The sequence below is a fragment of the Rhinatrema bivittatum genome, chromosome 6 (genome assembly GCF_901001135.1).
Source record: "Rhinatrema bivittatum chromosome 6, aRhiBiv1.1, whole genome shotgun sequence".
Lineage (NCBI taxonomy): Eukaryota > Metazoa > Chordata > Amphibia > Gymnophiona > Rhinatrematidae > Rhinatrema > Rhinatrema bivittatum.
Window position 1 is genome coordinate 328,203,951 of NC_042620.1, and position 25,407 is coordinate 328,229,357.

Here is a 25,407-nt window from a genome sequence, read left to right on the forward strand (position 1 = left end):
ACTGAGATGTCACAAGAACCAAAACATCTTTTTTTGTATGGTGAGTTGTACAGGTTATGCCCTAGTTCTGCTCTGCACCCATTGTTGGGGTTCGAGGAGGTTCCTGAGGATGCAGAATTTACATTTAGCCCCATGACGGTCACATGTTCAGTGTGTCACGCATGCGAGAACCATCTGTCAGGTGTGTCCCGGCCGAAAAAAGGTTGAGAACCACTGCTCTAGTTGGACGAGTGCCACGGTCTTGGGTTCTAAAAACATAAACCTGTATATAGCCATGCACCCAGATGCCAGTGTTATATACTGGAAGGGATCTATCCATCTTTTCACGGTTTTAGATCTGCCGCCCTCCTCTACAATTGCCTCTTTCTCTGTCATTGTCATGATTTCAGATCTGTACAGGATACAGGTCTGCCTCAAAATGTTCACATCCTGCTGGCAGTAATATCCGAGCTCCTTTTGTAAATCAAGTGTTCTATTGTTCCTATACCACTTTAAGAATTCCTCTTTCTCCAGACATCATATTTCTATCTCCATAGTACTCAACACCAGGCAAAGGGCCCACATAATTTTGATTATCGCTAGTATTAAAAAATGAGGGAAATAACCCTTACATCCTTGAAACCCCATGGCTTGTGGAAGCTTGCTAAGCTTCATGGGCAGGAAATTTAGTCTTTAAATCATATACCCAAGGGTTTGATTGTGATTTGTAAGAGCTTGCCATCCTGAAATAACAAGCATACATCCACCTTTTCCTTTAGCAGCTCGCTAACTACAAAATAACCATCATAGTTTTTGAATTATGTGCTATGAAAAAAGTGTATTTGACATTTTTGTCACAAAAAAACTCACACTCAAGATCTTTGAACTCCCATTTTCTTTTGTTTAAATCTGTTGCATATATGTAATTGGGAACATGCCAGCCTGTTTCCTGCATGCACTCAGTCATAAAATGTACATTTTTCAGGTATTTGTGCTTGATCAATAGGAGGCATAAAATACAAGTATTTGTTGCCAGAGGTCAAGGGCTCAGAGCACAGCTTACGTTGACTGCCCCTACATTTATGCCTCTTGTCCACGTATGCTTCACATTTCTCATACAGTATTTTAGACAAACACCCATCGCCTGACTAAGCATTCTTTAGAACAACAATACCGTCTGCATTTAGGGCATCTCTGTTGTGCACCAACATTTATACATGTTGCTGTTAAGCAGAGATGACACCATAATGCACAATTATGATCATGGCTATACGGCTTCTGGCAAAATTTACAGAAGTTTCGTTCACCATAGAACTTTTTTACATCTAATATGCTATAGAAATGGTCATGTATCAACATAAAAACAGTTCTAGGGAATTTAGGTCTGTCATTTGTCTTAAAATACCTGCATTCTTTTGTATAAAGTACAACCCTTATGTTTATACCGAGACACCATTGTGCATGACCTTTTTATGCTCTGATCACACTAGCTCTGCATGCAGTCTTTTTTAGCAAGGTCTAACAGCTCTGAATCTGTGAGCTTTATTGGTGACATGATGGCTGCAAGGCTCCCTGCAAAGCATAGATTGTTACCTGTGTTATTCAAGTCTATTAAATGTCTTCTCTTTCTATGCACGATTTGGCTGTATAGAATAGACCTTAAAACCCTTCGTGCCCCTCCCCCTTTGTTCCCTATAACAAGAACAACAATACGGAATGTCTCGCTGATCTGTATTTCTCTGCATGAGTTTACTAACTTGGTCTAAGAAATCAACAGCATCCAGAGTATGAGGATTTAACTTTCCTGAATACATAAATTAAGAAATTTGTAGAATGTAGATGCACTTGCACATAATCACCGGGTGAAACTCTGTTGCTTAACATCTTGCTCATCTCTGAATGAGGTTATTCTCTCTATATTAATACAACATTCCTCTGAATAAAGTACACCATTAAATATTTTTAAATCACAGCCCCACCTTCTCACAAATTGCACAAAACTCGCCAATTCGTTTTCTGCAGATGCATTTTCAGAGGGGCCTGATATACAATTATTTACCAAACTCTGACACACTGTTAAAGCCTTGCTTTCACATTCTTTCTACTTTCACTGTGCGCTGGTTCCCTCTCTCTGAAGTTCTCACTGTCTTTTCTTTTGGAAATAGGCCCTTTTGTAGCATTTTCACGGTCTAAAAATTAAAAAAAATAAAATAAAAAAAAAAATGAACATGGGGGTCACACTTTTTTATTGGTTTTACATTATTTTAAGAATTTTGTAAAACTGTAACAGAATAAATGGCTGCTTTTTTGCTTATCTTTTGGTTTCTTGTATGTAATTCATCAGATTTCTTTGGCATATTCTGTTCTTGGTCTAATAATAAAAACAGCCACACTTTTTTTTTTTTCTTTTAACGATAGTTTTAAAATCTTATCTAAAAACCACATGACATTATCTTTTTTTCATTTACACACCAGAGAATCATATGGAGGTTTGCATGTATAGCTGTAAAAATAAAAAATGCTTCCTAACCTTTATTTGGTTTATTCTCAGAAATGTTGTGGGGGTCTTTGTTTTTTGCTCTGAGGCCTTGCTACAGCCAGGCTGCTGGTCTGTGCTCAATGCTTTTTTTCTTTTATAACAGTTTTAAATTAATATCTAAAAATAAGATACAACAAAACCACTACTCTGGTTTTAGTTTTCTTCGTGCCTCTGTTTAGTAAGTGACAATTTATTAATAAAGTCAGACTTCTGTCTCTCTTTGTTTGAAGAAGCCCTTTCTGTTTCAAGCTCTTCAGACCTTACCAGCTGTAGACTGGGGAGCCTTTCTGGTTACTGGATACACCTTTTATTTCCATCATAAGGGCATAACCACCAGCAATCCTCAAATGTCCTGTGTATTGTATCACAAAAGCTGTCTGGCCCCTCTCTGTCATGTGATGGACATCTACTGCAACTATCCCAGACCCCTTATAGTATGAGCCAGTTCTCTTGATTGGGTTATCATTTACAGGCCTTTTGGGTGTGTTATCAATATCTCTTTAGATCTTGGGCCACTTCACAAAACTACAGGCTGTTGAACCTTCTGTAATTTGTTCTCCCTGATTAGCCTCTTTAGGTCTTGGGGGCACTTTACAAACTGTAGACTGGCGAACCTTTCAGTGGTTTAATGACCCCTGTGTATTCCTTCATCCCCCACACAGCAATCCTAAAAAATATTGTATATTGTAACACAAAAGTGACTTCCCAAGCTGTCATGTATTGAACAACTGTATTGTCTACTGCAGCCCCACTCTTATGGTGAAGGTCTTTCCCTTGAATGGTTTATCAGCCAGGCCCCTTGCTTTCCTCCAAAGACTACATATTATACATTGTCTTGCCTTGATTAGATCTTGAGTCAGCTTCCCCCACCTCGGTCATTGCAGTGTCCATTCCTCAGTTAATGAAATGGTTGCTGAATCAGTCTGAGTATTGTTATCAATGAGGCTTAATGCCATAAAAAATGCTTGTTCTTGTTTTGTCTCCCAAAACCTTCCACAGATCCTTAAAACACTCTTGACACATTTGTTAATTCAGATATATATTTGTTTAATTGTTTTTATGTTTCTTTATTAACTATTTTATATACATGGCAAAAATGTATTAAACATCATTGGACCCTTTTTCTTTTTCCTTTTCACAAGGTAATTCATGATCAATACGCACTATTGAAAATACAAGAAAAAACATTGATAACAAACACCGGTTATACATTTTTACAAAAGGACTGATGCTTTCTCCCAGAGATGATGGCATTTATATATTTAATAATTAAAATCTAATCTGTAGGCCTAAGCATACTGTTGAGTTTTTCTACAGGATTTAGAGCACTTTTCACACTATGTATAAAGTAAATGATCAGATTCAAATCATCATTGTTTAGATTTAACACTCTTTTATATGCTGCTAATACAATAAGATTCAAAACACGTTCAAGGCACAACCTGGTACAAACTGTCCTTAATTTTTTCTGGATGTCTAAGGCATTCCACTGGAGGACGGTCATCATTTTTCTGGCTTGGATCATCTATAATACAACCATAGTAATCGTCATGACGAATGCCAGCCAAGCACTTTGTAAGAATGCTGTACACGGCCACCCTTATGATTGATCTAAATGTCATTTTTTGAAAAAGACCCTGTACTTGCGGGGGTTTTGGAAATCCTATACACCCGCACCAGCTGAAATATTGCACATCTTCATCCCTGGATTTTTTTGGATTACCTTCTGTATCTGATAGCTTCTTAATGTTTGGGCAAAAACAGCACAAGTAGGTCATGTTGATATCTGGTGTGTCCCCATATTCTTCTGTTTGTGAAGATCCTTCATTTTTCTATGAAACGTAATGTTAACATTAAATTAAAAGCCTTTTCTAAACAAGGTTCCTATTATAGCAATCTCCCAAGCCCTAACATGCTTAATCACAATGAGAGAAATTTTCTTACCTTTAAACCCTCAAGAGTATCCAGCAAATAATCTGCTTCAGCATCGATTGCGACTTGGTGCAGCTCTACATCTCTAGAGTCCAAAGCATTTTCATTGACAAAGGCTGGATCCTGCGAATCAAAAAGCTTTTGTCCCAGCGGAAGTTCCTCAAATTCTGCCTCTGTCATTTCATCTGCACTTCTCTTCCTGCAGGCGTTCACAACCGATTGGTGCACTGGCGGTTCATCTTCTGTTTCAGCATCCTTCAGAAAGACTCATCGCTTACGGTCCCTCTTCAGTTTTTGCTGCTGCTCGCTTTCAATTTCCAACTGTTTAGGCGTCTCTGACAAATCCATTATTTTATTTTCAGGATCACAAAGCTAAATCCTTTCATGAACAGCTACTGTTTTTCTATCTGGAGGCTGTTCTCACTTGACCTCTATCATGTACTTACTTCTACATCCGGTTGTACAAGTCTGGGCAGACCCATGCAAATTACACTGCATGCAAGCCCCACAACCTTCCTAGCAGCTCTGTGTAACGAAGAAGCATTTTGATCTTTAAGCCATTCAGTTACTTGTTTTCTGGTCACTGTCTCATTACATGCTTTAGCTTCTTGAAAAAGAGGATTTATTCCACCAAAACTTCCTACAGCGCCTGATTCATAATAAATTCTATTTAATATCCTCTCGTACATGATTGGTTTTGTATGGCTGTAAACACAGAAATCTGGGTTTTTTTGTTTTTTTTAAAGAAAACTAAATCTTGTTTTATTCACTTTTGCAGTACTCCTATTAATTATCCTTTTAGTTTACTACAAAGGCTGTGCTCCCATTTCACTCTGCAAGGATAGGGGCCTTTGGGAATGCGTATCTACAGTGAGGGGAGGAGGGAAGGGGAAGATTCTCCCTGTCACTGTATACAAATTGAGAGAAAGCTTCCTGCTACATCACAGCTAGTAACCTTTAAAACAGAGGGGCTAGAAAAAAAAAAACCCTGCTTCTGGTTCTGTCATCATTAAAAGTGACAGGGACATTTCTGATAACGTTCTAGGAGGTGCATTTTTGGGGGTGGGTTAGGTTTGTGTTGTACTTCCGGTGAGATCATCAAAAATGGCCAGAGTCCATTAATTCTGCCATCATTAAAAAATGACAGGGCCTTTTCTGATGACATTCTTGTCATACCAGTAACATCATATGGGGTTTGAGGCAGGGAAAAGGAGGAGCCACTTTATTTCTATGGGAGGGGCAGGTTTGGGGGTGATGCATGTGTGGGGCTACACCCATTCACTTCCGTGAGAATGGGCAGGACTTAGACTGGAAGTGAACGCTGATTGGCTGACATCAGTTTTGAGTGACAGTGTACCAATAGTCTACTGAGGCAAGGACCATTGGGGAATTTCTGAGGGGGATGGGGATGGAGGATGTAGATCTTCAGGGCAGAGAGGAGGAGGAGGAGGAGGAGAGGTTTTAGAGAGAGAGCCCCATTTCTATCTGCCTTCTCTTCCTTACCCCCAGTGATCCTGCATCCCCACTCCACACCATCTTTCTCCTACCAGTGGTCCTCGAGCATCTTAAGTGTGTGAAGTGTGTGGATAATTTGTGTGAGAGAAAGAGAGCTCACACCCAGTGCTGGTCCTGCCTCTTTGCACCCCCTTCCACACTTTCACTTCCTTTTGGTCTACAGATTAAGCCCTGGTAATGGTACTTCATGGCACTGGAAGTCTGTGGCAACAGTAGTTAGTTGTGGTGGCAGTGTTGGTAATATTTTCTTAATGTGACAAACAGTAATGTCTGTATTGCCACATTTCTTTATTTCCAGTGTGGGTTTTTATTTTTTTATCACAAAGACACTGTACAAAGTGCTGTTGAAATAACTTTAGAAATGTTCCTGTCTTGAGGCTGAACCTTTATTTCATAAACTATGCCTCTAAGAGTTAGAATAGTGTTTCCTTAAAACTTGGTTCTCTTTTGAAGCAGTAGCATGCATGTCATTCATGCCATATCATCAGCATGCAATACTTCCTCTCGGAATGCCAACTTCTGAACAATGCACAAATTCTATTTCTTTAAGCTTTTAATGTAAAGGTCTCAGAAGAAGAATACAGATTTTCCCCAAACATATTCATTATTTTGCCAGTAAACTAACAGATAACATTATTTTTCTGTCAAATTGCAGAGAAAAGATTACACAGCCCTTACAAAGTTCTTGCCACCCAAATATGAATATGTTCTAGCAGTGAGAATGACTCCAATTCAGTGCAAGCTCTACCAGTACTACTTGGATCATTTAACAGGTTCAGGTAGGTCAATAAAAGTAATTAATGTTATATTGAAAAGTCAGTGTCACAACTGCACAGTCCCGACGTACAATACAGGTTACTGAGTTTTCCAGAAGCTCTCGAATTCCCCAGCAGCAGTTTGTGTCCAGGGTAAAAGTCCAGTAAATTTGATGGGGAAAACGCTGTCACATCTCACAAATCAGCGGTGTTTCAGCTCTTCAGAGGAGCTTCCATTGGACTTCCATTCTTATGGGGAACTAAAATACTGAAAGTTGTTGAGATGTGTTCCAGTTGCTTTCATTTGAGTTTGTTTAGGGACCTCTGCACTAAGGTCCTAGCCTGCATGCCGAAGGGGTTCTTAGCATGTACCTGCAGGAAATGAAATGATGTCATATTTAAGTTATGCTTTATTAAGTGCACAGGAAACAAGGGCACACACACACACACACACAGTTCACTTTTTAGCGTGTGCGCCATTTCAAGGGAGCTGATGGTTGAGATGGGGTTGTTGGAGCAGGAGACCAGAGAGGAGAAACACCAACACATGCTTGAATAGTTCCAAGAAAATTCCGCATTTATTTTATTTAGGCAAGTCAATATATTTTCAAGCCAAAGATTCAGCAGTGAGTTCTGTTTTTCAAACTTGATTGTACACCGCACAGTGTTTATAACTAATGCAAATAAAGGCCCATCCTACAAGTTCCAGTTGAATGCCATGATTGTGCGGAGACATTACACTGTTCTATGTCCCGCATGATCTTGGTATGAACAGTCTACAAGACAGAGGTTGCAACAAAAGCTAGGCTGGAATAGTTCAGTTGTAAATCCCTTATAGAAGGCATCGAGGGGTAACCCAGTGGGATGCTTATGAGACACCCTCTTATTTATTCATGTATTTATTTGTACATATTTATATTCTTCCTATAGCTTAGAATGAGCTAAGTGGATAACAGCATTCAATGTTTTAAAAACACAAACAAAATAATTCACAATATAAATAAATCAATACCATTACAATAGAATAAAATACTATAAAAATGTACCAACAAAGATCTGCACATTTATAAAACAGTGATGTCAAGGACTAGAGAAGGCTATTTGAAATTGCAAACCCTTCAGCTTCTGTCAGAAACAAAGGTTGATATCTATGACTCAAAAACAGTCCGGAAGTCCATTCCAGAGTATTGACCTCCTCTACAAAAAAGGCATGATTTCAGGTCTCAGTCAGTCTAGCCAATTTGACTGCTAGATCCTCTAATAACATTTTATTTTGAGAGCGTAAACCTCGAACAGGAACATAGCGAATAATCTGTTCACCAAGATATCATTGGCCGTTACACTTTAGTGCCTTAAAAAGCAAGGTTAAGACTTTAAACTTTATTCGTTGGATGATGGGGAGTCAATGAAGGTCTAGCAGTTAACAAGTTTATTGTAAAGCACTATTGCATATGTTCGTTAACAAGTTTATTGTAAAGTGTATTGTTTATTGTAAATCTTTGTTTATTGTAAAGCACTGTTGCACATGTTTGTTCTATTTGGCACAGCTGCAATGTTTCTGTTGTGAACCGATGTGAGGTTACTAAACAAATGTCGGTATATAAAAACTGCAAATAAAATAAATAAATAAAATAGCAACATTGGCATAATATGACCCCAGCGATGATCACCCATTATTTATATGTGTGGCAGAATTTTTTAAAGCCTGCAACACTTTTGGGGAGGAAGCGGGCAGCCCAATAAATAACTACTTACAGTAATCCAAAACTATAAGAAGTAATACTTGAAAAATGGTAAGGAGGTCATCATAATCAAGAAGAAATTTAAGATGCTGAAGCATTTGCAATTTAAAATAGCCAACTTGCAAAATATGTTGAAAATAGGGCTTAAATGTAAGTCTAGAATCACATAAAACACCTAAATTCCATATGGTGTCTTTAAAATAAATCTCCTTGTCTAAACTTGTAAGAGATGTTGTATGGTGTCTAATCAGATAATCCTTATCTCTTGAAAAGCAATTAGCTTCAATTTTCTCAGCATCCAATTTGAAGTGATTACCACTCATCCAACAATTAACGAGCATTACAATGTCCCATCCAAGATTGGATGCCTCTGGTCCATGGACTGAGATGCCCTCACCTGCCTGGCATGGATGTCACAAAGGGCACACACTGGTGTGATGTCAGTCACCTGAACTTGTTTTGCTGGCATAGGTTGATGGCTCTTGCGCTTAGTCTGGTCGAAGACCACTGCAGATATTCTAAGTCTTCCGCGTGAACTGCTGACAATATGCAGTTGCTGTGCCAACACTACAGGAGGCCTGTGGGAGGGGGATGGTTGGATTCTGGTGTCCTGATTTAGGGCAATTAGATTTCCTTCTCTGGTATAAGCAGTATAAATGTGCCTTCTGATGCCAATCCTTTTTCTTCTTGATAGACATTTAAGGTGTGTACTTTTCTTCTTTTTTTTTTCCCTTCTGCAAATCCTTCATTATCTTTCACCTCCTCTGCTGGGATCCAGATGCAGTGTCCCTTCTGTCCTCAGCACTGACACCCAGCACCTTGAGTCTTGCTTACTTGTATACTGGTTTGTAGTAAGGTGATTGTGTAAGAGGACTGCACAGTCTCGGTTTAGTGTCTGCATACTATAACTGACATGACTGTATACTATTTATCCTATCAGCACAATTACTAGAACTGTTTTATAAGTTAGGATGCATGCTAATAGGTTTTGTATGCTGTCAATGCTATTTTTTAGCATGTGAATTTAAAAAAATGCTATATGTCACCCTTTAAGTGCCATTTTAGTGTACCTGGATCTTTACCAATGTCATTAATTGTTAGGTGTGTTTTCTTTAATTTGTTCTTGTTTTTTTCTGCCTTTATATGTAATGTAATGTCCTGTTTTCTCAGACTCTTCCTGAAACTTTCCTTTCTCAGTATTGTTTTCATCCTTTGCCATGTTATAGGTTTGTGTGTTCTCTGCATCTATTACAACAATTTCTTGGTTGATCATTTCTTGTACTGCAGGTCAAAGCACCCTATATTGGTACCTTTCATATTATTTATATCCTGATGAACATTTGTATTATTAGATTCTTATTTCCCTAAGAAAATGAAAAGCAAGTGTCATAGGTTGGACGTTGAATCGTGTAAAACTGGTTTAGTTTGATAAGTTGCATCTGTTGATCAATCCTTTCCCGGGGCACATGCGTGCGACATGAGTTCATCTTTTCGGCTCATCCATTCTGTGCAAGCAAGTGTAAACCTTAAAACTACTGTCAGTGTATATTTATCTGCCTCCATCTTGGCAGTCTCAGGAGTAGCTATGAATTTATAAAGCTACTCCTTAACCCTAGAGCTGAGGCCGTTGGCATAACGGCACAGAGAATTCGGCTCACGTCCTGTGCCTTAAGTTTGATAGGCAGAAGTTGCTTTCTAGAGCTCTGAGTCAGATGCTTTTCATGATGCCAAAATTCGGCAAGTTCTTCAAAGGGAGAGAATTCAACATTGCTGGTTTGCTGTTGCTGGCACAAGTTCAAATCTTCCTAGCAGCAGGAATTTCCTAGCCATGGTAAGATAATTGTTTACATAGGCAGGAGAAAAAGGATTCCTTTATTTTTACGTATGTCACATTGGTTTTTCCTTTTGTAGCTGCCCCTCCAGGTTTTATTTCAAGAGCAGGATATTACCATAACTAATTAGATCTTGTCCCAACCTGTGAATCATAGCAGATGTGGAATTTAGAGTTGTAAGACACACTGTTGTCTTGGTTTATTGGGATTGCAGTTGTGAGAGATCAGGCATAAGTTGCCAGCTGGCCTTCTCTCTCCAGCTCTGAATAAGCTGTTGTCTTTAGCATGGACTTAGAAAGGATTAGATACTGATCCAAAAATATTACATCAGTGGTTTTCTGTTCATAATGAAATTGGGCCTTCAGGATCCAGACTAGCAGGCCGATACAGTACAGTGCGCTCCGGAGTGCAATGTAAGCCGGCATTTGGACGCGTGTTTTGGACGCGCTACCTTTACCCCTTATTCAGTACGGGGTAATAGCGCGTCCAATCCCCCCGAACCTAATAGCGCCCGCAACATGCAAATGAATATTGATGGCCCTATTAGGTATTCCTGCGCGATTCAGAAAGCAAAATGTGCAGCCAAGCCGCACATTTTGCTTTCAGAAATTAGCGCCTACCCAAAGGTAGGCGCTAGTTTCTGCTGGCCCCGGGAAAGTCGGAGGTCCCGAAAGTTTAAAAAAGTAAAAATAATTAAAAAAAAAAATAAATTTTTTTTTAAATGGGCTCGCGGCTGGCGGGTCGAAAACAGAACACTCAATTTTGCCGGCGTCCGTTTTCCGAACCCGTGGCTGTCAGCGGGCTTGAGAACCGAAGCCAGCAAAATTGAGCGTCGGCTATCAAACCCGCTGACAGCCGCCGCTTCCGTCAAAAAAGAGGTGCTAGGGACGCACTAGTGTCCTTTGCGCCTCTTTTTACCGCCGGGCCTAATTTAAATAAATTAAAATACTGAATTGTGCGCACAGGAGAGCGAGCACTTGCCCACTCTCCCGCGATTTTACTGTATCGGCCTGTAGGTGATTTACTCCTGGGGGAATTCTGTGCAAAAAAACTGAAAATTCTGCAAACTTTATATTGGTCAAAATAACACAATTCATATTTATGTAAATTGGAATTAAATTTTAAATTAATATAGAAAGTTATTACTTAAAGATACAGAATTTTAAATATTTTGAGCATAATTTCCCAAGAAATTCACTGTAAAAGTGTTCCACTCGCTCTCCCTATTCCCCTGGCCACTTTGCCCTCTCGGGCCCCAATTTCTCCACCTGCCAGTATCCCTCCCTTCCACCTCTAGGCTCAACCCCTTCCACTCTATCGCCACTCCCAGAGTTTGACCCCGTTCTCAGTACTGCCCCTCACACAGGCTCCCTCTGTCCCTCCCTCTCGCTAATACACATACACACACCCTCATACAGGCTCTCTCGCACACACACATCCCCTTATACAGGCTCTCTCACTCTTGCATACATAGCTACACAAGCTCACTTCCTCTCTCATGTGTACACTCTCACAAGGCTACCTAAGTCTCTCTCTCACGCACCCCTTCACACAGGCTCTCTCACATTATACACAATCCCTTCACACAGGCTAGCACCCTCACATACACACAATCCCTTTTTCATACACACCAACTCCCAGTCTCTCACACACATACACACTCCATCTCCTCATATAGGCTCCCTTTCTCTGGCACCCACACAGGCACCCCCCCCCCCCCGGTCTCTCTCTCACCTCCCCTGCTCTCTGCTCTCTCATCCCCCCTTCCTCTCTCTTACACACACACATACCTCTCTTTCACTCTCACCGGGGCCTTCATCTTCGCTGCAACCAGCCACGTCTGGGCCTTCATCTTTGCTGCGAACGGCGCGCGCTCCATTCGTGGCATGCTTGGGTCTCCTCTGCCATTTTCTGCGCAGAATTGGGGGGGGGGGAATTCTTTGCAAATTCTGCGTTCCACAGTAGCGCAGAATTCCCCCAGGACTAGTAATTGCAATCTTTAAAAAAAGTAATGACTTAGAAGCAGAATTTCCTCTTACTTAACCATATGTAAGACTTCTCTGCTGGGCAGGGGTTATTTGGCATCACTCTGCTCACCAGTGGTGACCAGTGATATTTCTGGAAGGCTGAATATGCATGGGTCTCTCAATGTATGCAAATGTGTCTTACGCATATTCTTTGTGGATATGAGAGCAATGGGGGCAGGTTTGGGAGCCATTGCCTTAAGACTCCATGACAATTTATTCCTGGTGTTGAGAGAAACGATAGCATAGACTGAGATTAGAAGAAATTGTGGTATGCTAGATTAAGCCCCCTCGCTGTATAATTATCATTCTTTAGATAAAACATTACATGATACAATTATTAGATTGACTTTATAATAGTGTTTCTTTCATCATCTTATGTGAAATATTTACAACAGTCAAAAGGACAAAATTAGATTGTAAGCTCTGTGGGGATAGGGATATACCTACAGTATCTGAATGTAATCCACTCTGATATACACTTTGAAGTGCCGAAAAGCGGAATATAAAAATCTAAATAAATAAAAATTCTCTTCTCTGAATTTATAGTAGTACAGAAACGGAATATGATGGCAGACAGAGAGCACGGGGCTCACCCTGTCTGCCCAGTTTACTTAAATCCAGAGGTTAGTATTTTAAAGTAAGCTATAACTATTTAGCAAACACCTGTGCAGCTGCTCAGGGACCTGATTATGGAGCGCAAGGGTCTTTATAGATCTCAAGGAAGCCAGAGTAGTAGAGAAGAGAGGAATGTATTTACTGGTAATATATTATAAAATGGAAATTTTTTCCTTGCAAAGATGTATAGTCATATTGCAGACCTTTGAACAGATTCCTAGTTTACTGAAAAAGCTGCCGTTTGGTTCAGTTTCCCTCGTTTATGGTTTTCCAGATTCTTTAGTCTGGTATCCATATTCGCTTTCTTCTACACTGTTTAATATATACATGCTCCCACTTGCCAACCTCCTCACAAAATTGGGATTTGACCACTTCATCTACGCAGATGTTCAAATTCTCATCCCCTTCACAGACTCACTTCAAAAAGCTCTCCAAACCTGGGACTCATGCTTATCTTCCATCAATCAACTGCTAACTGACATGCATCTCCCTCTAAACCCCCAAAAAACTGAGCTAATCATCATCTCCCCTCTCCATTCCTCCCCTAACATCCCCCCTTCTACTCCCCCTACTACCTTCTCATCTCACACTCGTAACCTCGGACCCATCATCGATAATCACCTTTCCCTAAAACCATTCATAAACTCAACTCTCAAGGACTGCTATTTTAAACTGCACACAATTAAAAAAACTTAGACCCCTACTACATGGCTCCGATTTTCGCACGGTACTCCAGGCTATTATTTTCGCCAAATTAGACTACTGTAACGCTCTGTTACTTGGCCTCCCCATCTCGATTATCAAACCTCTTCAACTCCTGCAAAATGCCTCCGCCCGCATCCTTACAAACTCCAAAAAGAGGGACCACATCACCCCCATCTTGAAAGAGTTGCATTGGCTTCCAATCATTTCAAGAATACAATACAAAGTTCTCTCCCTCATTCATAAATCTATCGTAAATGAAAACACGCACTGGCTCAATCCCCCTTTCCTCCCTCACGTCTCAACAAGACCCATACAGACGATCCTTCAAGGAACGTTGCACCTACCCTCCCTGAAATTCATCAAACTTTCCTCTACTACTAAAAGAGCGTTAACCTTGGCCGGCCCTACCCTCTGGAACTCTATGCCACACGAACTCCGCACTGAATCCATTACACCCAAGTTTAAAAAAAAATTAGAAACTTGGCTGTTTCAGCAGGCCTTCACCTAAACTCCCCAACGCCTCGACTACTATCAATAGACTTACCTCTGCTTCCTAAGTGCCCCTTCCCAATTTTGTTTGTTGTTCACCCATTATTTATTCTTCCGCTCTCCAGATCTTTTATCTTACTTTTCTATCACTTGTCTAATTTAATCCTCTCCCCCTGAACCCCTCCTAATTATTCGTAACGTAAATATGCTATTCGTACTTATACAAGCTGTATAAATACTTATTATCTTCCTGGCTTAAATACCGAACCAAAGTTAGTATTCGATGTTACCTTTTATTCTGTTTACATGTGTTTATTCTATTTATTCTGTTTATCAATATTTATTATTTATCACTATTCTATGTTCTGTGTTAAGGATACGCCCTTTCTGCAGCCATCCATTTTGTTCCATGTAAACCGGTACGATGTGTAAACGGCTATCGGTATAAAAAAATGTTAAATAAATAAATAGTTTCTCCATGCAAGTTTTAGCTTAGTTATGTTTTATAGTCTTGCTATCTTGTTTTTTTGGCTCTGTAGTTTCCTCTTGCTTGTTTGGGCTTCCAGCTCAGTCAGGGCTGACTCTGAGCTTCAATACTATGAGCATTCATTAACACTGGGATTTCACACCCCACCCCCCCAACCCGCACCCGTTTTTCCACTTTCAACTCCCTTAGCCCTGTCAGGGCTCCGTCAGGAAGGAATCCAACCATCATGGACTTTAAATCTGACCACAAAGTATCACTACTGTGTATTTATTGGGTCTCCCTCACACACACGGACTGTAACTCAGGGAATTTGATTTGACCCGGAAATTGAATCCAGTTCTTTCACATGGCAGTGTATGGCAATCCTACTGAGCCATCAGGCTAGCCCTTAGTATCTCATTAATAATTTTCAAGCTTCTGACGGGAACCTTTATAAAGAATAAAATCACAAAACATTTAGATAGTCATGGATTGATGGGACACAGCCAGCATGGATTTACCCAAGGGAAGTCTTGCCTTACAAATCTACATTTTTTTGAAGGGGTGAATAAACATGTGGACAAAGGTGAACCGGTAGATGTGGTGTATTTGGGTTTTCAGAAGGAGTTTGACAAAGTCCCTCATGAGAGGCTTCTAAGAAAACTAAAAAGTCATGGAATAGGAGACTATGTCCTTTTGTGAATTGCAAGCTGGTTAAAAGACAGAAAACAGAGTAGGATTAAATGGTCAGTTTTCACAGTGGAAAAAGGTAAACAGTGGAGTGCCTCAGGGATCTGTACTTGGACTGGTGCTTTTCAATATTTATTTATTTATTTATTGAGTTTTATATACCGTCATTCAGATTCATCATCATAAAGCCATCATTAACGGTTTACAAAAATACGAAGGTTACAAGGTTAAGGGGGGATAAATAGGGTTTCAAAAAAGTTCAAACTGTTGTTAAACATAGGGGTATCATATGCTAGTTAGTTACTGTTATGTTTTACATTTCACTTCTTAGTTATAATCCATAGTTGTGATAAGTTCATTTATTCATTTATTCTTCAGGTGATTCAGCTACTGTATAAATATCCAAAGGTTTATATCTGTTTTAATGGCTCCTCGTCCTCTATTTTCACTCTGCAAAGAGGCACTAGACAAGGCTGCCCCTTATCCTCTTTGTTTTTTATTCTGGCGTTAGAGCCACTTATTCGTAAAATAAAAGCGAATGACACTATTACTAGTGTGGTAGTTGGTTCCATTGAATTAAAGGTGATGTTATTTGCGGACGTTTTGTTAATGGTGCTAAAGAATGCAAGGTTTGCACTTCCCAAAGTGTTAGACTGCATACTACTTTTTGGTGGCATCAAGTTAAATCTCCTGAAGTCGGAAGCTATGGATAACTTTGGGAATTTGGTAGTAAACTGGCCACAATTTCCCTTAAGCTGGGCATCGGACACCATCAAATATTTGGGTATAAAGATTCATAGATTCCCCAAGCTGTGGCATTCACTTAATTTTCCACCCTTATTTTGGAAGATCAAACAAAAATTAAATAGTTGGCTGAAATTTCCCTTATTAATTGGCCAATTGGCAATTGTTAAAACGGTATTAATACCGAAAATCTTAAAGAAATTACAAATGGCACCCTTCATACTTTCGAGTAAATATCTCAATTTCCTGAAGCGCACCTTTGCCCATTTCTTTTGGCAGGGACGCAGAGTACGCCCGACATTCTCAACGCTGATTACACCTAAGAGCGCTGGAGGGTTTGTTTTTGCTGATTTACGTAAATTTATTTATTTATTTATTTATTTCAGATTTTTATATACCGGCATTCGAGACAGCAGTCACATCGTGCTGGTTCACATAAAACAGGGGTGCATAGTAAACATAACTATAACAATGGTGTTGAAAAGGCAGTTACATATAACAGGGTGATAAGAACTTGGCTGAGAAGGAAGAGAAAGGAAAGGTTATTAAAATTCACACAGGTAAACGATAGAAGATAAGGATGACCATGGTGTATTTGGAGATTAGTTAACCAAGTTGGAGAATAGTTAACCATGTTGGAGATTAGTTAACCATGGTATAGTTGGAGATTAGGGGTGGCTTGGTGGTGTTCTATCAATTGGCGTCCGGGAAAGCTTGTGTGAATATCCAGGTCTTTAGTCTTTTTTTGAAAGTTGAGATGCATGGTTCTGTTCTTAGATTTGACGGGATGGAGTTCCATAATGGTGGAATGGCTGTAGAGAAAGCCCGGTCTCTTAGTGTGCAGTGTCTGGTGGATTTGGACGGTGGTACCTGTAGCGATCCCCTGTATGCATCTCTTGTCGGTCTTGACGAATTGTGTAGTCTGAGAGGGATCTGTAGGTCAATGGGGGCCAGTTGGTTGATGTTTTTGTATGTGGTAAGCATGGCCTTGTATATTATTCTAAAGTGTATAGGTAGCCAATGGAGGCTCTTTAGAATGGGGGTTATGTGGTCCCTTCTCCTGGTATTTGTCAGAATTCGTGCAGCTGCATTTTGCACCATCTGAAGCGGTTTGGTGTATGACGCGGGCAGGCCAAGTAGGATGGTGTTACAATAGTCTAATTTTGAAAAAATGATTGCTTGTAGGATGGTTCTGAAATATTGGGCATGGAAAAGTGGTCTAATTCTTTTCAGCACTTGTAGTTGGTAGAAACAGTCTTTGGTGGTTTTGTTAATAGTGGCTTTGAAATTCAGGCGATTATCAATTAAGACTCCTAGGTCTCTCACTTGTGTGATTGTTGGCGTGGCTTGTTGTGCAGAGGTGATGGTGCTGTTTTCTGAGGCGATGAGCAGGAGTTCAGTTTTGCCGGAATTTAATACCAGGTTTAGGCTGGTGAGGAGGAGTTTAATTTTTTGAAGGCATTTATCCCAGTAAGCTAGAGTTTTTGCGAAGGAATCCTTAATGGGTATCAGGACCTGGATATCGTCCGCATAAAGGAAGTGTTTGAGGTTGAGGTCGGTGAGAAGTTGGCATAACGGTATAAGGTAAATGTTAAATAAAGTAGGAGACAGGGAGGACCCCTGTGGGACTCCTACTGACGACGGGTGTTGAGAGGATTCTTTGTTCTGTATCTTGACCTTGTATCCTCTATTGCTGAGAAATGATATGAACCAAGATAGAGCTGTGCCTGAGATACCTATGGAGGCTAACTGGTTAATGAGTAATGAATGATTAACGGTGTCAAAGGCTGAAGAAAGGTCCAGTAGGATCAGTAAGAAGGCTTGACCTTTATCGAGGCCCAGGATGAGGTGATCTGTTAAGGAAATGAGGAGGGACTCCGTGCTTAGTGTTTTGCGGAAACCGTATTGTGATGGGAAAAGGAGGTTGTTTTCTTCAATGTAGTTTGAGAGTCGGGTGTTCACCAATTTCTCCATAATCTTGGCTATGAAGGGGAGGTTGGCGATCGGACGGTAGTTGTTTGGGTCATTAGGATCTAGATTAGGTTTCTTGAGTAGAGGTTTGAGAGAGGCCAATTTTAGGTCATCTGGGTAAGATCCTTGCGTTAATGAGCAATTTATGATGTCTGACAGGGATTTGGAGATGGAGTCAGGAATTGATAGAAGCAATTTCGAGGGGATGTGGTCCGAAGGGTGAGAAGATGGTTTCATTTTCCGTAGTATACCTTGGATCTCAATGGAAGAAGTGAGTTCCAGTTCTTCTAAGCGGGAATTTTTGAAGGTGGTCTGATGTGGTGTTGAAGTAGAAGCGGTGTTAGGGGGCAGTTGAGTTAGAAGTTTGCTGATTTTGTTGTTGAAAAATAGCGCTAGTTCTTCCGCTTTAGATTTGGCTTGGTTTAGAGCGATTTCTGATGGGTTTATTTGAGTGAGGTTAGAGACGTAGCTAAAGAGGGCTTTAGCGTCGAAGATTAGGTGGTGGATCTTGGATGCGTAGTAGTTCCTCTTGGATCTTAATGTATTGGATTTGTATTGGTGAAGAGTTAATTTATAGGTAGATAGAGTGATGGTGCATGGGTTTTTGCGCCATTTAGCCTCATTTTGTCTTAGCAGTAGTTTAAGCTTTCTTAGTTCTAGGGTAAACCATGGTTGCCTTTTGGAGGAGTTGGGGTGAGGTTTTTTTGTTGTTAGAGGGCATAGCTTGTTTGCTATCGATTCCGTGATGGTGTTCCAAGATCGAAGCGCTGAATTCGGATTGGTGAAGTCTACTTGGGTGAGATGTGATAAGTGATTGCTAAGATCTTCTGTGGTGCATGTTTTCCTGTAAGTGAAGCAATGTGAGGGTATGTGAGATGGACTGGTATCTTTTATTGAAAATGAGGAAGTTATGAGGGAGTGATCTGACCATGGTACCTTCGTGCAGGTGGGGTGCTGGACCAGTTTGATTGCTGTATTGACGAAGATAAGGTCTAACGTGTGTCCGGCTTTGTGTGTGGGTTCGTTAACTAGTTGAGTGAAACCTAAAGCGGAGTATGCTGTGAGTAAGGCTTCGCAGTTAGGTGATAATATGGAGTTGTCGACGTGCAGGTTGAAGTCACCTACGATTATAGCTGGGGCATCTAGATTGATAAGGGAAGTAGTTAATTCGACCAGAGGAGAGGCGTCTGTTTCCAGTAAGCCTGGAGGAGCGTAGAGAAGTAAAATTTGGAGTTTGTCTGACGAGAAGAAGCCAAATTCGAGTTTCGAGTCGGTGTAGGAGGAGTGTTGAGTGAATCTGAGGTCCTTTTTTGTAGCTAGGAGGATTCCTCCTCCTTTTTTTTTAATACCGAAAATCTTAAAGAAATTACAAATGGCACCCTTCATACTTTCGAGTAAATATCTCAATTTCCTGAAGCGCACCTTTGCCCATTTCTTTTGGCAGGGACGCAGAGTACGCCCGACATTCTCAACGCTGATTACACCTAAGAGCGCTGGAGGGTTTGTTTTTGCTGATTTACGTAAATATAATCTTGCTTGTTTATTACTAGTGGCCAGAGACTGGGTTGGGCCATGTGAAACTTGGATCAATTACAAATTTGGAAAGTATATTTGTACGCCCCTTCAGCTTGCAGTATGTGCTTCACGCTAAGCAAGAACTACTACCGGTTTCCATAGCACAGTCGTTCTTAGTTAATGCTATGAGGACGGTATGGAAGAAACTCAAGGCCCATCTAGGTCTTCAATAGCAAATATCCCTTTGCTTACCACTAGTTGGGAACCCAAACTTTTCTCCAGGGTTTGGTGGTAGAATGTTACAATCGCTTACAATCGAGTGGTGACAACCACTTTCATAGAATTGCAGTCAGGGTCTTTTCATTTCTTTGACTATTGTTTGGAACATTTTCATTTTACAAGAAAAGATTATTTAACTTATTTACAAGTATGCAGTTATGTTAGGCAGATATTTCTTAAGGGACTGGATAATATTGTCAATGGCCCATTTCAACGTTTGTTACGTTTAATGGCAAAAGCTCGAGTATCTGTATCTATGCTATGTAAGTTTATGCATGACACTAGCAGTTATGATATATATAGTTCATTAGCAACAAAATGGGTGCAAGAGTTAAAGATCAATATAGCAGCTGATGACGTTCTGGATTGTGATCTTATCAATGGACAAGCTATGAAATGCATGCCCCTTTGGGAAACTCATATCAGAGTGTTGCACAGGATGCCATTTTGGCCTAACAAAGCTTTTGCTGCACGATTTGAAAATCCAACTGTTTGAAATGTACATTTCCATCTGTGTCTCTTGTCCATTGCTTATGGGATTGAACTTTAAACATAATTTTTGGAACTCCATCAAACTCTTTTTTTTGAGTCTATTCAGATCGATATTGGATGGCTGCTTTTTGCATTTTGGATTTGCTAAGAATCCATCAGACTTACGTCTGCATCACAAATTACTATTAGTTAAAGAATGTCTGATTGCTCTACGTTTATACTGCGTCACTGGCTAACTCCTTCAGGCCCATCTTTACAGATGTGGGAAAACTTCTTTCATGGACGTATACTTGCTAGAGACAACCTCGGTCAGAGAGGAGTCTAAGAAGATGCAAGATCAAATTCAACAAATTTGGCAAACTTTCACAAACTATCTCTTCATTGTGACAATAGTAGCAATGCGTAACCACAATATTTTATCAAGAGTCTGAGGATTTGAGTTTTCTATGTTTATCGTATACCTATCTTGTTTGTGGTAAGGTTATTGGTCAGGAAGCTTTATATAACTTACATATGTATAAACTATATATGTAAGGCTTAATCTTTGGACAGATGGAAACAGAGATTGGGGGAGGGGAGGGGGAGGGATTTGGGGGGTTTTGACACATCGTCCTATTGTAGGATGCTTTTCTCTGTTCTTTGTATGGTGGGATGTATATTTATTTATTTATTTATTTAATTAACAGTTTTTTATACCGACCTTCATAGTAGATAACCATATCGGATCGGTTTACATTTTAACAAGGGTAAACTAAGATAACAATTCTGGTTAATAATAGATAACAAAGGAAAAAGGAATAAGTCAAAGTTACAATCAACAAGGAATGGAAAAAACTTGGAGGCTTGAAGACAAGCTGGAAGGAAGATAAAGGCAGTAGAATAAATATAACGTGATACAAATAATTTAACGGGTTAGAGCATATGCTTTAACCTGGAGATGCCAGTGTCCATTGTTCAGGAGGAAGTGTGTCAAAGACCTTGTAAGAAGAGGCTCAAACTAGTAATTATCCGGTGGATCTGGGAAGGCTTGGTGAAAGAGCCACGTCTTTAGTCTTTTTCTGAAGGTTAAGAGGCAGGGTTCCAATCTGAGATTTGCTGAGATATGAGATATTGGTTATCTTTGTTAAACTAATAAACATATCTGAGATATTGGTTATCTTTGTTAAACTAATAAACATATTTCAAACAAAAGTTTCTAGGGCTAGTCTTAATCTATGGGACTGATTCTGGAGTTTGGGCTGCAGGTATACTGTACTCAGAATTAATGCCCATAAAACATGATTTGTATACACAGCATATGCTCTGCATATATAACATGATTTATTCACATGAATAGAGAACAAGCACAAATCATGTTGTATACAGTTAAACATCCTTGTCACTGTCATCATGCCTTCAGCTCTCTTTTTTTCTGTATTCTCTTGTTTCTTCTTTTCTTCCTCTCAGCTGGGGATATTGAGCCCAGTCTTAGCCTTGTAAGGAAAATTTAACACATCAAACTGATACCCCTCCAGTCGTATCCCTATCCTCACTCTCCTCCCTCTCTTATGTTCCTTGTGGAATGCCAGCTCTATTTCCACAAGTTTGCCTACATTCATGACTTTATCTCTTACTCCTCATCTTCTCACCCTGGCTGAGACTTGGCTTTTCCCTGAGGACTTTGCTTCAGTTGTTGCTCTGTCATGGAGTTTATCTTTTCTCCCATATCCCTTGCACAGCAAGTTGCAGTGGTGGTAATATTCTGCTGCTCTTCCCCTCCTATAAGTTTCAACATCTTTTCTACCTCCATCCCACTACTTTTCTTCTTTTGATGCCCACTCATCCACCTATTCAACCCACTACCTCTCTGGGTAGCTGTAATTTATCAACCCCTTGATAAATACCCCTCTTCCTTTCTCACTGACTTTTTTAGTCCTGGCTTTCTTTCTTCCTTGAACCATCTTCCTCTTCCCTTATTCTAGGGGGACTTTAACCTCCACATCAATGACTCCTTCACTGTTATGCCTCAAACTCCTTGCCTTATCTTCTTCTTTTAACCCCCAGCTCAGTTCTTCCACTCACCAGCCTAGCCATTGTCGTGACCTAGTCCTTTTCTTCCATTTGCTCAATCTGACTTCTCCACCTCAGTTCTTCACCTCTCACACTATTATGTGATAACTGTCACACTAAACTACCCTCCCCAATAGCCTCATCCAATCACCACCACTACCTTCAGGAATCTGCTTATTATGGCGGTTACTACCCTAAATCACTTTGAATACTTATACAGCACTGCTCTTTGCTTCAACGGTAGGGGGAAATGTGGAAAAGAGGATTTACATTCAGACAACAGCCAACAAGGCATTGATCTGTGCAGTCTGGGTAAGCAAGCATTGGGGAAACTTGCTTGATGCGGTGGTTACTACCCTTAACCATTAAGCCTTATGCCCACCTTTGATGTAACTCCAGCATTACTCTCTGCATCAGGGAAGGCAGGAAATTTGAATCAAACAATTACCAACAAGGGCCCTGAACTTGGTGGTCGATGAAACAGATAACTATGGGAGGAAAATAATGAAACAGATAAGTATGGGAAAATAAGTGTGGCAGCTTGCTGGGCAGACTGGATAGGCCGATTGGTCGTCTTCTGCTGTCATAGAAACATAGAAATGACAGCAGAAAAAGACCAATCGGCCCATCCAGTCTGCCCAGCAAGCTCCCACACTTATTTTCCCATACTTATCAGTTTCATCAACTACCAAGTTCATGTTTCTATTTGTTTGTGGCAGGAAAGAGGATGCTAAGTGAAATATTTAGATCATACATTCTCACAGGATAAGCAGGATGGTAGTCCTCACATATGGGTGATATCACAGGATGGAGCCCAATCACGGAACACTTTTGTCAAAGTTTCTAGAACTTTGACTGGCACCTACTGGGCATGCCCAGGATGGCACTAACCCTGCAACCAGCAGGGGTCCCCCTTCAGTCTTCTTTTTTCCGCGCAGCAATAGCCACGCAGGTTAAGGAGCTCTACAGAGATTCCTGACAGGAATTTTCCTCATGGAATTACTTCATACTTTAATACCCCACAGGGGTCCCCCATTAAATTTTTACTTACGCGGTACTCTGGTAAGTTTTTCACTTGATTCCAGTCAATTCCCGTCGAGTTCGGCTCTCACGGCCTACTGGCCATCGACCACAACATGGCTAAATTTTTTTTTCAAAGGCCATGGCGTCGGGGTTCTGTCGATGCCTGGACTGCACTCGCACAATGTCCATTACCGACCCTCACAAGGTTTGTGAAACGTGCCCTTATGACACCTAAAGGTTACAAGGCTAGAATGGAGAAAATGGAACTTCTCTTTCGGTCAAAAACCCCAACGCCATCCATAGCATCGAAGTCGTCCGAGCCTACACAGTCTACGTCGCGCCAGCATCTGGCACCGGCCGGTGTCCGACCTGCATCGACGACTCCACAGCCATCGACATCCTCTGTTCCCCCTCAGGAAAAGGACCAAGGAGAGTGTCGAGAAAAGCATCGGCATCAACACTGCAGATCTCAGACCGTCGACGCAGGCAAGGCCTCGACGTCACCATCGTCTGAGCCGCCGTTGAAGAAAGCCCGTCTAGAAAAGGCACCGTCCTATCTGGTTCAGGGTCACCGAGGCAACCTTCACCGGGACCTGTGATAGGAACCGCGATTCCACCTCCAACAGTGGTCCCTTCGGCTACGCCTCCACCTCCTCCCCCTCCGGCATTGGGGCTCCATGCTCCAGGTTTCCGGGAGGAACTGGATCAGATGATTCAGGAGGCCATCGGCAGAGCGATGCAAGCCTTCAAGACTCCTTCAATGCCGGTACCGGTAACCGATCCCATTCCTGCAGCGCTGGCACTGCTACAAGAATGGAAGCGCTGATTGCTGCTTTTCCTACGATGGATCAGACGCCACAGATGGACCCAGTGCCCTCCTCTCCGATTCCTCTTTCATTGACAGAAGAAGGAGAAACACAGTTACTCCCTCCATCGGGAGTCCTTCCGATGCCTAGGCCATCGATTTCACCGATTGCATCTTTGTTTCCATCGGTGCCACCGATCCATCCATCGATGCCTTCGGTGCCTCGCCCAGGACCTTCAGGGATACCAACTTTCCGTCCCTCTAAGGATACTGGGGGTGCTGGAGATGATCCCTACGATACATGGACCGATGATTCATCCCAGGATACTGATGGCTTACCATCACTACCCTCTCCTGCTGAAAGCAGGAAGCGTTCCCCGCCAGAGAACTTGTCCTTCATTAATTTTGTGAAGGAAATGTCTGAAGTGGTTCCCTTTCAACTTCAGACAGAACAAGATGATAGACATCAGATGATGGAGCTTCTTCAATTTTTAGATGCTCCTAAAGAAATCACATCTATCTCCATCCATGGTGTCATCCTGGATCTTCTGAAAAGAAATTGGAAACATCCTGGTTCCGTGGCACCAGTAAATCGAAAGGCGGACACTACATACTTAGTCCAGTCAACTCCAGGTTTCCAGAAATCGCAATTGGATCACCATTCAGTGGTGGATGAATCAGTCCAAAAGAGAGCCCAAAGATCCAAGCCTCATTCTTCCTTCCCTCCAGGAAAGGAACAGAAATTCCTGGATGCTATAGATCGGTGTACCTTTCAAGGGGCAATGCTTATATCCCACATTGCCTCTTACCAACTTTATATGACCCAGTACAACAGGTCCTCTTTAAACAAATGCAGGACTTTGCTGAGTCCCTGCCTCAACAGTCTCAAGAACAGTTACATGCCCTGGCTCAAAAGGGTTTAGAAATGGGCAAACATGAAATAAGATCTGCCTATGACATTTTTGATACCGCTTCCAGGGTATCAGCAACAGCCATTTCTGCAAGGAGGTGGGCCTGGCTAAAGTCGTTGGACCTACGGCCTGAGGTCCAGGACAGACTATCTGACTTGCCTTGCACTGGAGATAATCTTTTTGGTGAGCAAATACAAAAGGCAGTGGCACAGCTTAAGGATCACCATGAGATTCTTCGCCAACTCTCCTTGTTGCCTTCTGAATATCCGGCTAAGCAAACATTCAGGAAGGAGCCCAAGAAGTCCTTTTACCGTCAAAGGAAAACTTATCCT

General features: G+C 41.1%; 1 protein-coding gene across 4 annotated transcripts in view; it reads left to right on the top strand.

Annotated features, from left to right (window-relative positions):
• The window catches only part of ATRX (ATRX chromatin remodeler), a 327,972-nt gene that overhangs the window by 209,877 nt on the left and 92,688 nt on the right, over positions 1–25,407 (top strand). For all 4 annotated transcript variants that reach the window (XM_029607651.1, XM_029607652.1, XM_029607653.1 and 1 more), the window contains one exon: positions 6,621–6,744. In XM_029607651.1, the coding sequence (XP_029463511.1) occupies positions 6,621–6,744 (124 nt within the window). The remainder of the gene's footprint in view (positions 1–6,620; positions 6,745–25,407) is intronic.